The 15941-nt window shown below is 30.5% G+C and overlaps 2 protein-coding genes across 2 annotated transcripts; one reads left to right on the top strand and one right to left on the bottom strand.

The window, feature by feature from the left end:
* Positions 1-77: 77 nt before the first annotated feature.
* Positions 78-6810, bottom strand: LOC100820073 (uncharacterized). Its single transcript, XM_003545904.5, has 3 exons — positions 6291-6810; positions 2074-2157; positions 78-1697 (listed from the first exon to the last, which is right to left on the bottom strand). Exons 1-3 carry the CDS (start codon positions 6406-6408, stop codon positions 154-156), a joined length of 1746 nt encoding a protein of 581 aa, XP_003545952.1. The 5' UTR covers positions 6409-6810; the 3' UTR covers positions 78-153.
* A 4542-nt stretch (positions 6811-11352) lies between these two features.
* Positions 11353-13919, top strand: LOC100818292 (40S ribosomal protein SA). Its single transcript, NM_001255415.3, has 5 exons — positions 11353-11604; positions 12220-12482; positions 12667-12864; positions 13020-13242; positions 13623-13919. The coding sequence occupies exons 1-5, from the start codon at positions 11454-11456 to the stop codon at positions 13721-13723; spliced, it is 936 nt and encodes a 311-aa protein (NP_001242344.2). The 5' UTR covers positions 11353-11453; the 3' UTR covers positions 13724-13919.
* The last annotated feature ends 2022 nt before the right edge of the window (positions 13920-15941 follow it).

The following is a 15941-nucleotide window of genomic DNA, read 5'->3' as shown; positions in this document are numbered from 1 at the left end:
TAAGCTATTGTTGGTTCCTTTTGACTTTTTTAATATATAGTTTTTCCAATAAACTGTAGCCACTTATTCAATTCCACTTTTCACACAATAATTAACATTACTCTAATTCCATTTGGAGTTTGTAACAATGAATGTAACTAAGCTCTACAATCTTCACCTTTCATCTCCACTCCAATTATCCTTCACCTTAGGACCCGTTGGTCCTTCCTCTCCCAACACTTCACTTGGCAAATTCTTCACAATATTTTCCAAAGTAGATTTCAGCTTCCCAGGCAAGAACTTCTCAAGCTTCCTCAACTCATCATTCACATTATAATCAATTTTAGGACCCCATTCCCTGAAATAATTAAGCCATGGAGGAGGCTCCACAACATCAGAACCCAAATACTCAGCAGAAACCAATTGAAATGCCCCCAAATCCATGACATTGTCACTTATAGCAGTATCATTCCTTATGCCAATCTTGTCTTCCCCTAGCAAGTTAAGGCCACCATGAGGGTATGATGCATGGCCATGCAAGGAAGAATAGTACAATGGTTTGTTGCCACTTTGGAACTCTAATTGAGATGAATCAAACCATACGCCTTTGCTGTGTTGAGAGAAATAGACATGCTTTAGTTCACCATTGAAGTTGCTCACCCTTAGTGTCACATGCTCCCAGTCACCAACATGTTCACCTATCTTCCCCAAGTTAACGGTTAAGAACTCAACTTTGGCTCTAGCTGGTCCATTGAATGGGTAGAAGACCCACATTGCAATGTCAGTGAAGGTCCCTCCAAGCATTGGCTTCACATGCACATAGCTTATGGCACTTTTCAAGTCTCCTTTCTTGACCCTCTCTTTGTTGGTTGAATCAGCAGGAAGGTCCACCCAATAGGCACCATCAATGTTAGGATCCTGAGGAAGGTTAGCCCCATTTGGTGATATTGACACAGGCTTTGACTCTTGTCCTTTCTTATATAGAAGTGCTCCATTGGAGAAAAACCACTCCACAGAAGATGGAAAGAATTCTTCATCAGGGTGCAAGGACATGACTGGAGAGTAAACTTGGAGAATTGCCTTGATTTGTGGTAGATTAGGCATGTATTTTGGTATAGCGTTGGTGTTTCTCAAACAAACAATAGATGGAGGGTTAGGACTCCCATTTTGTGCAACAAAGGTGCCTACTCTAACACCAGGTGCTTGAGTTCCTCTATTGCTTGGTCTAACATCATAAAAATTGAAGTTGTCTGAACCCCAAATGAATGAATTTGCCTCACATTGGTCAGTGAGGTCTAACCTAGCACACCTGATTTTGTCAAGTGAAGGCTTAGTTGGTGTTGTGGTGACAACATAGCCTACAGCTTTATAACCTTGAGGTGCTGTTGGTAGCCAAACATAGATGGGACCATCTTGGTCAATCTTCAAAGATGCACTGTTCCATACAAGTGTGTAATCAAGTGGTTGCTTTAGACTAGGGTTGCTGGTGTTTGTGGACACATCTTTTGCCACAAGAACATATCCAAAAAGAGGCTTGTTGTTGGGCTGGCTGTAGCTACCCAACATGGAGAAGCCTTGAGGTATTCCTGATGGCTCAAAAATGGAGAAACCTCGATCATCAGGTCCACCACTATAGGTGCCCCAAACTTTGTTGAATGTTGATGCTTCATACAGTTGCAGCCCACCAAGATCAATTGTTCCACTTGCAAAATTACCACCTGAATGTAGTAATTCACCACTAGCAATAATCAGCATGCATTTAACTAGATTACAGGGTAAATAAGATTTTAGTCGCTCTCTGAATTTCAGATTGAGTTTTAGTCCCTAAAAAATGGTCGTTTTTTAGTCGCTCGTTTATTTTTATTGATCATAATTAATTCTTGTAGGCATAAAGTTTTGTCTTTTTGTTAACCACTTTTAGTTCCTTTAGGGAGCTAATTATGAGGGATTAAAATAAATAAAGGAATAAACATGTATAAAACTTTTTATAATGACTAAAATTTAAAATCTGAAATTTGACAGAGTCCAAAAACTTATTTAAATAGGTTATATATCACAATAATGAGAGAATTTGACCAATCTAATTATGTTTACCTGGAGGCCAAGAATTTGTAACATGTACAGGAAGCTTGAATATGGTATTAATGGGGAGAGCTTGGTTTTTCTGAATGACTTTCCCTGCACAGTAACATGTGGTAAGGCAATTACCCATTATTGAGTTTTCCATAGAAGTATTAGTTTCATATATCGAGAATATCATTATTATATAATAATATATAGAAGTTTTTGCAAGAAGTATACTATATTCCTTTGGGGACAATTTTGAATTTTTGAAGGTAGAAGGGTCTTCATATAAATATAAAATACAAGGGTTTCCCCAAGGATGTGTGACTTACAAGGAAGCTAACTTGACTACATAAACAAGCTTCTAAACGTTGTTCAACCTCACTTATACACCAAGGTGTTCATTAAACAAACGTCTTGGTTTTGTTTACCTTTATGTCTATTTTCATAAGGGATATGTTGCAATTTTGCATGTGACTCTGATGTGGGGCAACCAAAAATGAGGTCTTTACTTGACTTTAATTCTGTTATAATTTTGTGTTGCTAACTACATTACAAGTATCCTATGGTCCCATGAGTACGGATTTGTGTGCCCAAAAGTCTCTCTCATAATGAAATGGACCATATAATTTACTTTGGCATTGATGTGGAGAACACCTTCAAATTTGTTATTTGGAATATCCTGTGGTGGTAGTGGAATTATTATTATTATTTTGTTAGCTGCACTTTTATGGACAGAGGGGACGAAATAATGCAAAACAGGGTACTCTGTTGTGTATGATTGTGCATAGTTATGTTCATTATATTATCAAGTAAGATAATCATAACATGCACAATAATCCCAAGTATCAATTTCATAAATAGCATGAGAATATAAAATCTGTGGCATGGTAGGTAATTATGAAGCAAATTTAGAGACATTTTCTTTTTTCTGTGTGTGGACCACATTTTTAATGAAGAAAAGAAACACATGATGCTTTATAGAATTGAATCTCTACAAGTTCAAATCATTACGGATTTATCAAAATGGTTGAGGAGCATATACAAAAACATTTTTAAAAAAAAAAATCACACTTGTGTCTTTGCCTCGTAGAGCTATAGGTTCCTTTTATACCAAACTAATCGTACAGTTCAAATAGCTGCATTATCAAATGTGCAGGCAAGACTTGTAAAAACACACACACAGAGATAATCTACCAAGAAACTATATCCAGCAAAATGGATTTTGAGTGGGAGATTTTCTTACATAACTTCGTTTGTCTCCTTTTTGTTAAGTTTTGTTACCTACTAGCTAACTTTGCATTATATATTCCCACTGTGGGAATATTCCACAAAAAATATTCCAAAAAATGAGGACACAAATTATGTAACTAGTTGCAGATAAAGTAAGCAAGGAATGTTAATCACATATACTAATCCAATGTTAACAATTGTTTAACAAAAGGTTCATTACCTTTCTTGCGGATCCTGATATTTATTTATATAGGCTTTTTTTGTCATTTTTGTATAACTCTAATTCGTGAATCTGTTGCAAGAAAGTAATTAATTGCAGCAGATACATTTATCTTCTTTAAAAAATTTATTAAAACATTAAGTTTCTCAACAATTTAATGAAAATTTCAAATATTATATTTAAACAGAAAATTAAATTTTAAAATAGTTTTCAAATTTTGATACTGTTAAAAAAAAAGACTATTGTTATAGTTTAACATCGTTATCTTAGGGAAATTATTATTGGAAATAAAGTGAATAAATCATAAAATTTAATTAAAATATACTGTCAACATAAAGACTTTTACCAAGTCTTCTACTTATAAATACTTGATTTTCATAGTTATTACTTTAAAAATCATATATGAAATGTGCTGAATTGGTTAAATAAAAATATTTACATTTACAATATATCAAAATAAAAATTTAGAATAAAAAATATTTTTTTTAAAACTAAATTTTATCTAAAAAGAACACTCAGACACAAAATTAATCTAAGACAAAAAAAGTGATTTTTTTTATGAATTGGAGGGGTTCCGCCTCAAGTGATTCTTATTTTAAAGACGCTGAAACATTAAAAAAGTATTTTATTAAAAAAAACTATTTTTAATCAACAAAAACAAATTCCAACGAAATCTAAGTGCATATTTAAGATCATTTTTTCAAATTAAAATAAATATATTCTTATATTATAAATTAAGTAAATATTTCATGCATTAAAATTTTTTACACTATCAGCTTATTATCAACTAATTATCATGCATAATTAATATATTAATTTATTATTTTTTACAATAATTACCTTAAGAATAATGTTAATAATGGTTTCTAATTAGTTGCATTCTAAAAAAAAAATACAATGATAATTGATATAACTTCAGTTTTTATGTATATAAAAAAAAAAACCTTTTACAAATTATAATATTCAACTTGGAAGAGTTTCTTTCTTAATTAGGTATTTTCAATATTCACATATTATTCCTGTCACAAGTCAAAAAATTCTCACTCAACATATTCTCCTTTTTTTAAACCAAAAATTTATATCTACCAATCTACTCTTTTATCTCTATTTTTAAATAAATTAAATTTCAATATTTCTTTTAAAGTGTTAGTAATTAAAAATAGCATTATGTGACAAATAATATTACTTTTTATAAATTTAAAATATAATTTATATATTCTAAGATATTTAATTACTATATTTTTTTTACCAAAATCCTAATTTTTGTTTTTGTTCTTGAGAAACAACTAAAATACTAATTTGTTTTTCATTGACTACCATAATTTCCTCTTCCATAGAAGGTCGAGGTATCCCCTTCGTTAGGTGGTCCAGGACTCCAAATTGAGACAGTATAACAGAATGATGATGATATTTACTGGCTTATTTGTGCACTTTATTTTTAATAAATGGTGTGTCTTAGAGTTATTTTATTTTACGTTAAGAATATTTCATGATTAAATTTTATTTAAAGAATTTGTGGATTAAAAATATTAATATTATATAAAGAAGATCGATTTTTTATAGCATAAGATGGATTAAATATATAGAAAAGGTGCATATATTAAATATCATTCCAGGAGGACACAACACAATCATAAAAAATTACTGTGTTATCAAAGATTATATTTATGCGTAGCTTCCCCCAATATATTCTCTTCAACAAAATGTTACACTATAAAATAAAAAGAATTTTATTGGAAGCATATGTTCAAGATGAAAGGACAAAGCAAGGCTTTAAAAAAGAGTTTGGTCATAACCAACTAACAGCAATTGTTGCTCTTGCTCATCAATTCGCATTTTTTTATAAATAAATTTCCACAATAAGAAGTTGTCATCGAAACTACAACCATAAGAAATCATAACTGCGATATTAGATTTTCTTTAAAATACCTGCAATATTATATTCATTTTGTTAACTACTTAAAGAATTAATATATATATATATATATATATATATATATATATATATAATATTTACTAACACTACTAAAAAAACCCTATTTTATAAAATACATATTAACCCACGATCCAAAAATCTTTTTATATTTATTAACTTTTAAACTTATCTTCCATTATCACTTTGGCCAGCACATGGTTTTCATACTCAAGTAATTGTGAAAGGCTATACCATATTTTCCTCCGTTTTCCAACAATTATTAAGGTTATGATTGCTTTTTCATCTGGGTAGTCCAAACTCAAGTTGAAGAATAAACTCAATTTTGCATATTAATATTTTACCCCAAAAAACAATTTTTTAACAATAAGATTTAAGTTGTTTTTGTAATTTAAGTTTAACTCAAATTTATGTTTACAAACTTTGATTTAAACATATGTTAAGTGATTTTAGCCGGTGGTCCTAGACTGTAACTTATTTATAATACTGATCAATATTTATATAATACATTTAAACTTTACGATCTACAAGAGAAAAAATAATTACATGTACGTATTAGCATAAACCATAGTGGTCAAAGACCACCTGCTAGTTTCTCCTATGTTTTTATCAAGAGAGATATGAACTAATAAACAGAAGAAAGAAGAACAATAATAGCAAACATGCACCAATGGAAAATATAAGGTTGTCCACCAGAGAAGAGAAGGTGAAGAAGTTGTCAATTCGAATCTCGTAATTAATATTTTTAACCAAACTAACAGTTGTAGATAAAAAAAATATAAAAAAATAGCAAACTCGAATTAAGCAAAGTAAAATAACAAAAGATAAATTAAGTAAAAAAACAAAGAAGTAATTAAGTACCTTTAGAAGGCTTCTTCCATGGCAATTGCAGCTTCTTCCATGGTGCAAATGCAGGAACCCCTATTGCCTGTGTTGCCAAGAGAAACAAAACACAAATAATCCCCACATTGACACCCATTTGTGACACTTAATTTCCACAGTCTCAGATCTCTGAAAGTCTCAGCCTTAGCCCTTGGCAAATAGTCAAAACTCGCCGCAACTGCAGGGAAAAAGGCACAAAGTTTGGTTCTGGTTGGTACTGCACACAATAATCTAATTTGATCTAAAGATATATATAATGTGGGGTTTGTTGGGTATGGGTTGGATCCACTACATATCTTGCTTTTGGTTGATTGAATCTCTTGTGGCTATCTCACCCTCTTTAAAATAAAGTATTTCCAAAAAGCTTAGCATTATTTTTTTCCTCCATTTCCCTTTTCCCACTTATGGTTTTTGATGATTCCTAAGGTGTTTCTTTGAATGTTTTGGTTTTATAATATAAGACCTTTTTGGTTTTTCTCTCCATTGGTGTTGTCCCTTCTGTCAATGGGGGCAGTCACGGATAAAGGTAAGAGGAACAGCAATAAAGGATAATAACAAAATAAATGAATAAATATGGTATTCATTTAAGAGGAATGAATCGCAATTGATAAAGATTGATTTGTGACTCAAATTTTGTGACTTTTTTACTCAACAAAAAAGTACTGAGTTTTTTACTATTAATTTTCTTGCTTGCTAAATAAAAAACATTCAATGTTTTTGATGTGAATTTGCTGCTTTCAAGGTTGTTGAGGGAAATTTCTCAGCACAATTATCCAATTGGAAACAGTTTAGCTCCGGAAGCTGATGAACGTGTATATGTCCAAGGCCGCAGAATTAGCATAACCGACCAAAACAGTCATGAACAAGGAACACAGAATGCCTACTTTGTAGGAGTTTCAACTTTTGTATTTATGCTGTTTTCTTGGTTAATGTTCATCACCAAAATGGCCATTTTTAACCTTGAACCCATCCTGCAGAAATTTCATGTACGTGGAAAACCATAATTGATTAATTGTAACCTTTATCTACTGATTTACATGAATTCATTTTATATTATTTTTTTATTTGTCTTTTAAAGTTGTTATGTAAAATTTAAAAAACTTAATAAATTTTCTCAATTCCAATAAAATAGTTAAGTCATTCCTTGTTTTATCCCTTTTTTATACTCATAATAAATCATAAATGCACGTGTATATTAATTAAAGATTAGAAAACAAAGAAGGATGCCATGTTTTAGAAGAAAAAAAATTAAAATAGATGTCATTTTACAAAATTAAGGTTGATTTTAAATATTTTTTTCTAAGACCACCCTTAATCAATACTAGTGAATAGAAATAATAAATTAATCATTAATTAGAAAGATAAATTATATATATTAGGAAGTTACCTAATATTTTTTTTAATTCAACAAATTAATTGTATTTCTTAAAATTTGTATCAAAACTTTAAATGTCATCTAATATGAAAGGGAAGGAGTAAATGAGTTATTGATGTAATATTGAACTTTGTAAATGACAAATGAATAGAAATTACATTTTCCAAAAATTTGACAATAAAAAGAAATGGAAGGAGTAATTAATCAATTACACTCCAGATTTGTCAACATTAATAAAAATTTGTCAATATTTATGAAAAATTGGTGACCAATTTTAGTGTCAATTAAGAATGTTTTAAACATTAGTTGTTAAACAAGTTGCTTTAAGGTACTATTGCTTCAGGTGGGGTTAAATATGATGTGACATTAGGAGTGGGTGAGTAAACGGCTCAGATACATGGATTGACCGTGGGCCTGCAATCCGCACAGATCACAAATCAAAGTTTTCTAAAAATTCATTCATGATTATGCAAGATTTTGGATTCCCCTAACATAATTTGTGGGTTGTATGATTTGGACACGTAATTATTCATCAATTTCAATTTAAATTCAATTAATTTTAAAAGTTTAATCCAATTTTTTTTTTACATTTATGTTTAAAATTTATTTGGTTGTATTAAGACTTTTGTAATTAAATATTTATTAGAGATTTATTAAAACTTTTTTAAAAATATATATATAATTGAGTGTAATTTATTACTTTTTCAGAGAAAATTATATTTTTAACTATTAATGTTCATCACCAAAATGGCCATTTTTAACCTCGAACCCATCCTGCAGAATTTTCATGTATGTGAAAAACCATAATTGGTTAATTGTAAACTTTATCTACTGATTTACGAGAATTGATGTACTATTTTATCTACTGATTTACGAGAATTGATGTACTATTTTTTTATTTGTCTTATAAGGTTATTATAATAAAATTTCATGATTCCAATAAAATAGTTAAGTCATTTCTTATTTTATTCCTTTTTTTACTCACAATAAATAATAAATGCATATATATTAATTAAAGATAAGAAAAAAAAATAAGGATATAATTGATACTTTCTTTATTTCAAATTATATGACGTTTTAGAAAATTAAAGAATAAATGTTATTTTATAAAATCAAGGTTGATTTTAAATACTTTTTTCTAATATCATCCTTAATTAATACTTAACCGGAGTAGTGAATAGAAATAATAAATTAGTCATTAGAAAGATAAATTATGTATATTAGGAAGTTACCTAAATTTTTTTAAAATTCAACAAATTAATTGTTTTCCTTCAAACTTTATCAAAACTTTAAATGTCATCTAATATGAAATGGAAGGGGTAAATGAGTAATTAATGTAATATTGAACTTTGTAAATGACAAATAAATAGAAATTAAAATTTTCCAAAAATTTGACAATAAAAAGAAATGGAAGGAGTATTTAATCAATTACACTCCAGATTTTGTCATTATTAATAAAAATTTGTCAATTGGGTTAAATATGATGGGGCACTAGGGGTGTGTAAACGGACCCAGGTCTATGGACCAACTTATAGGATCTGCAATCCGCACAGGCCATAGAATTTTTTTTTTTAAATCCATGGCTATGCAATATTTTGGGCCGCAAACACACAACCACCAGCCAAGTTCAATCCAAACTCAATTATTCTAAAAGTCCAATTCAAAATTTATTTTCATTTACGTTGAAAATTTATTTTGTTGTGTTTAAACTTTTGTAATTGAGTATTTGTTAGAGATTTATTAAGACTTTTTAAAAATATATATAATTGAGTGTAATTGACTATTTTTAAGAAAAAAATATATTTATTTTGAAATTGTATTTTTTTATAAAAAAAAACTCGACTCGCAAACCAGCTTGTTTGTCCCGTGAGGCGGGGGATGGGCCAATGTATTAAATTCATGTAAGAGTGCGGGACAAACTGATTTAGTCTGCTACCAATACGAACTTACATGGGACGGACCAACCTACTTACCCATTCCTCCATGGCATTGTGGAAACCAATTAATAAAAGCTAAAAAAAAACTCAAAATGAGTTACTTAAATTACACCCCATATTAGAAATACTCTAAACAATATTCAAAAGCATAAACTAGTTTTCAACTAGCATTGATTATCTTTATTACTCCACTAGTCCCTTTATAATTTTTAATTTACACAAAAAACTAATAAATAGATGCAAGAAAATAACCATTTTATAAAATTAATCTTATCAATCATCATTAATTTATTTCCCCATAGTTTTTGGTGATTTCTTTTTCCATCTTGTATCTAAACAAGTAATGTCAAGCTTAGATTGTATTTTAATCTCCCTATAATTTTTGTTAAAATATAATTTTCATCCCTTTATTTACTTAAACCTACGATTTTAGTCCTATTTTTTAATTAAAACATTTTTTCTATACCTTTAGAAAATTCATAATTTTAGTCCTTTACTTTTGAATTGAGATATTTTGTCTCCCATTATATAAAAAAATATGATTTAAGTTCCCATAAGCAATTTCAAATGCTGATTATAATACTAAAATTTAGATCTTACAATTAAAAATTATACAAAATTTTATCATTAATGAAAATATATCACTCCGTGAATATTTGGTTGAAATTTAATCACAAGAAGATATTTATTTATTTATTTTAAAAAAGTTTCATTTCAGATGACATTTGTTTACGAAAAATATTTAATTAAATATTATAAATTCATTATACAAATTTATTTAATAATATTTTTTATCATACTAAAATTTAAACCTTACAAATGAAAATTATACGAAATTTTATGATTAATGAAAATATATCCCTATCTGAATATTCGATTAAAATTTAATCATGAAATAAATATTTATTTATTTATTTATTTTAATAAAGTTTCATTTCTTATGAAGTTATGTGTGAAGCATGTGTGTATAAAAAAATATTTAAATATTTATTAACATATTTACTAACATACATTTATTAAAATTAAATAATTAATAATATATTAAAAATTCAAGATAATATAAAATTATTCCTATAAATTATAAAATATAAATTTAATACCTAGGTAAGACATGAGGAACTAAGCTAGTATGATTTAAAATTTGGTTATTTAAATATGGAAAGAGAAGTATAAATATATTAAATGTCTTGCAAATATAGGTTGTAAATGTGCTAATAAATAATTAATTAATAAAATAATTAAATTAAAATCATGAATGAAAAAAAGGTGAGAAAAATGTCACTAGAACATGGCACCTGTACTGAAATATCCAATCAACAACTATTTTTTATGCAACTTAAATTTCCTTATTGTCCCTCAAACTTTTGGAGGAAAAAGAAAATCTTTTTGGACAATATATATTACTTTATGTAATAAAGAATACGTCAAGAAGTTTAGCTTAGTTGGTTAAATAGGATTTGTGAGTTATTGTAAACTACTTCTTCGACTTTCATGGAGAAAAAAAAAAGTAATAAAGAATTTGGAAGGCTACTATTTTTGAAAAATTAAGAGGTCAAAGCACTAAAAAAAACAGAAAGAGGTGTATTATTAAAAAAACATTAATAAAGCGCAAAACGTTATGGGCTATGGCTAATAGAAATGGCCTCAAGGCCCAAATGTAAATGCTGAAAGGTCATTAGCGTCATTTGACAACATTAGGGTTTTGTCTTTGTCTCTCCCTCGCCGATTTCCATAATAGCAGAGAACCTTCAGAAACCCTAATTTCTCAAAATCTTCAGAGGACACACAGCACAACCAACACCTCCACAGCCTCTCCTACCTCCCGGAGCCATGGCCGCCGCCGACTCCTCCGCCGCTCCATCGCACCAGTTGTCGCAGAGGGAGACGGACATCCAGATGATGCTCGCCGCCGACGTTCACCTCGGCACCAAAAACTGCGACTTTCAGATGGAACGCTACGTCTTCAAGCGCAGAACCGATGGTCACTGCTCCATTCTCAATTTCTCCTTTTTATTTATTTTATGTTGAAATAGTGATTTCCTTTGCATTGTTCTTAGTGTTTTTTACAATGGAATGATATGTGTGTGTAATGTAACTAAGTTTATCTCTGATACACCATCACTTTTTTCTAATTTAATTCGTGTAAATATATATAATTACTCAAATGTAGAATTCTGGGTACCTTAGAAGCCCTGCCATAGTGGCCGTGAGCTTATAGTAATATCTATGTGTGTTTTATGAGTGGTCTAAATTTTGAAAGTTTTTGGAAAGACCATATGATATCTCTACTTTTTGATAATTGTTGGGATTTTCAATATTCAATTATTAAATATGTTTTCTTTTCCGTTTATGATCAGTTGTTTCTCTGGTTTTTTCGTAATTGGATGTGTACTTTTCATGACCATGATAAAGTTGTTAGGTGTTATTAAGAAGTGATTCAAAGGGTTAATTTAATTACTAATCAGAATTGCTATAATGGTAGTCTTTGACTCTTTGGGCGTTTGCTTTTTTGCACCGCTACCATGAAGGTTTCCTCTTGCTACTGAAATAGAACATTTTGGAGTTTTTGTTGAATTTTTGTGGTTTATGTTTTCAGGTATTTACATAATTAACCTTGGCAAGACATGGGAGAAGCTCCAGCTCGCTGCTAGGATTATTGTTGCCATTGAGAACCCACAGGATATCATTGTTCAGTCTGCCAGGCCTTATGGTCAGAGGGCAGTTCTTAAGTTTGCTCAATACACTGGTGCTCATGCAATTGCCGGAAGGCACACTCCTGGAACATTCACTAATCAGATGCAGCAATCCTACAATGAGCCTCGTCTTCTGATTCTAACTGATCCAAGAACAGATCATCAGGTTATTACCCCTTTAGAAGTTAGAACCAGAGAGTATTTAAGGTGTTTTCAGGAGTTATATAGTTCAACTCTTCACCGTCAAGGATGTTTGTTGAGTGTTGGTTTGAAATTTGTGACAGTAATTAACCTTGTTATTTTGTGTCTGTCTTGCCACAATTTGTCTTATGTTATTGATTTGTGTGCAGCCTATCAAGGAGGGTGCTCTTGGAAATATTCCAACTATTGCTTTTTGCGACACTGATTCTCCAATGCGGTATGTTGATGTTGGGATTCCTGCCAATAATAAGGGGAAGCATAGCATTGGTTGTCTCTTCTGGCTATTAGCTAGGATGGTACTGCAGATGCGGGGTACTATTCGTCCAGGTCACAAGTGGGATGTAATGGTAAATACTTGTTATGATTGTTTTATAGCTCTTGAGAAGATATAGTCTGTTAGTAGATGTCTGTATTCTTGTGAGAAATTAGTATCATTGGGTGGGGGGGGGGGGGCTGTAAGTTCTTAGATTAGTATCTAATTATCTCAAGTTTTGTTATGCAGGTGGACTTATTCTTCTATAGAGAACCTGAAGAGGCCAAGCAACAAGAGGAAGATGAAGCACCACCTGCCCAAGATTATGCCATTTCAGACTTCAATGCCGCTGGCATTGGCAGCTTCCCTGCTTCTGATGGCCAATGGCCTGCTGCAGTCGAACAACCTTGGACTGAAGAAGCACCACAACCAATCTCAGCAGCTCCTACTAACTTGACACCAGAAGCAGCTGGTATGAATTATTGAATTGATTTTGGATTCGTGCTTGATGATTATGCTAGACTAAGTTTTATATGCATGTTCTTATGATATTGTTTGAATAAGTTCAGCTTGGTCATTTAGCCTGTTTATAAAATCTCTGTGTCTGGATTTGAATTTTGAAATAATGCATTTTGTTGTTCAGCCTTCTTTTTTATAAATTGCATGCAAAAATACCTTCATTCTTATGTTTGCAACAGTTCCTTCTTCCCCCTCTAGCCAACAAAGATAAGAGAATCTTTGATACAGTGCAGTGATAAGATGATTGGGCACATGACTTTTCTGTTAACCGTTTTAATAGTTCTTTTGAAATTTATGTAGTCACAATTTGTTTGACTGAAGTTCCTCTTGCAGTTGCAGGCGATTGGGGTGAGGCTGTTCCAGCTCCAGTTCCAGCTCCACAAGCTGGTGTGCCTCCAGCCCAAGCTTTTCCTCCCGCTACTGGCTGGGACTAGCTTTTGACAAGAGAGTTTGATTCCATGGTGTCAAAACCATAATTTTTCTTCCCCTCGGCTCAGAAATTTCCCTTTCGAGATTTATTTGTTAGAAAAGAAACACCATTTACTTGATATTGAATCTCGGTAAAATTTTGTTTGTTGACATATATTGAAGCAAACTTAATCGTTTAATTGCAGTGATTTAATTGTTTCATAATGGGTTTTTATACCGTTTGCTACAAGTGTTGCATTCTATCCCACATGCTAATGAGTAAAGTTTAGAATAATTGCTCTTCGAAGATGAAAAGTACCTGGCTTAAAATTTGAGGCACAACCAAAGGGTTAAGCTATTTGATTGTATAAAGACTATAATTTACATTTGGTGTTGTCAACTTTGATTTCTCTCGTTGCATTCTTTTATATTCCTTTAGCATCTGCACTCTCTTTCTTTCTATTACATTAATCGTAATATCTTCTCACACTCCTTAATGAGATGTGAGACTAATATTTTATTATATTTATTTAAGATTATATAATTCAAATTTTAGTTTCCATAAAATTAACATTTGGGTATAAGCTAATTAAATTACAAGCATAAATTGGAGGCACTATTAGAAGTGTCTCAAATGGCTATAATTTGACAATGGGTATAAGCTATAATTGAATTACAAACATAATTTACGTTTGGTGTTGTATTGTCAATTTTAATTTCTCTCGTCGCATTCCTTTTCAATTCCTTTGCACCTACATTTTGTTTCTCTTTCTATTACCTAATATCATCTTACACTCCTTAATGGGAAGGGAGACAATCATTTTATTGTATTTATTGATGATATAATTCAAATTTACATGTTTTCAAAACCTTGCAAATTGTCATTTGATAATATTGAACCAATCCCTAAATAATTCCGTGACTGAACAGGATGCATGACTAATCGAACCTACCGGGAAAAAAATGTACTCATGTGATTAAATTAGTCCTAATTGCGAACAATTACCCAAGCTAAATGGAAGACAATTTCTAGGGTTTTTTCTTAAAGAGAAAAAAAAAAGGAACGGTAAGTCTTCAGGTCAGTTGAATTAGATAAATTATTGGATACAAATTATAGAGTACGAAAATCAATATGCACTGCATTTTTCTCCCATTCTATTCCTCTATATCCCTCCCTAAGATCAAGTTTCTCATCTGATGAAAAGAGAGAGTATAATACTGATACAGGTAACATTGTTGTTACAGTCAAGCATGTGAATCAATTAGCACATAATCATTTTAGCTTAATCATTGTTTTAACTATTAGTCTTAAATACCCATTTACATTAAACACTTAAAGAAATAATTTTGTCACATAATAATCTTATCTATAATTTGAGCTAGATTGCCTCTTCTAGAAATACTCGTGATCTATAAAAAAAAACATTTTTGTTAAGATGTCATAATAGATATTGTATTTAATAATTAATACAATTCATCTTAACTTTAAGATGTCCAAAAGGAAGTTTAATTTTGAAATTTTTTATGATTAATGTTAAATTTTAGTGGGGTTATAAGGTTGACTTAATGGTAAAGAAAAAAGAAAATGAGAAGAAGTCATGGGTTTAAATCTTTCTGATAACAAAATAATAAAAATTAACAGCAAACATTTGCTAATAAAAAGAATGTTAGATTTTAGTTTGTAATTTGCATTTGTTATGAATGAGTCTATGTTATCTTTAACATTTTCAAATATCTTTTTACTCAATTAATTAGGAAGTTTATGTTGAATATTGTATATTTTATAGAGAAAGTATGGAAGTGAAGTGAAAAATAAGTAAATAGATTTGGAGACATGATATGGTTTCATGAAAATCACATAGAGCATGGAGTATTGGAGTGCATCATTTTCACCAACCTTCATTTTGGGAATTGGGCCATTTAGGATTTCCCTGTATTTCAATCTTTCGAATTTTGGTAAACTACTCAAATTGGTCAAGCCATATCAAAACTTTAGGTAAGGATCAGGGAAAGAACGTGGGAGGGGCCTAATGTCATACTTGCACACGACAAGAAGAAATGAAAACAAAAGCAATTATTTTGGGTGGTTTTTAGCAACTAACAAGAAGATTTTACAACTTGGTCAAGTGACAGTGGAGATTGGGGTAGTTTAAACAAATTCTAGGATATAAGCTAGCTAAATTTTGCTTTTTCACTCAAGCATAACTCCGAAATCCATATTTGGACTCTAAAAAATTTCTCCAA

This window comes from Glycine max, chromosome 15, assembly GCF_000004515.6.
Source record: "Glycine max cultivar Williams 82 chromosome 15, Glycine_max_v4.0, whole genome shotgun sequence".
Classification (NCBI taxonomy): Eukaryota; Viridiplantae; Streptophyta; class Magnoliopsida; order Fabales; family Fabaceae; genus Glycine; species Glycine max.
The sequence above is the reverse complement of the archived record's forward strand: the minus strand, read 5'-3'. Positions and strand labels throughout refer to the sequence as shown.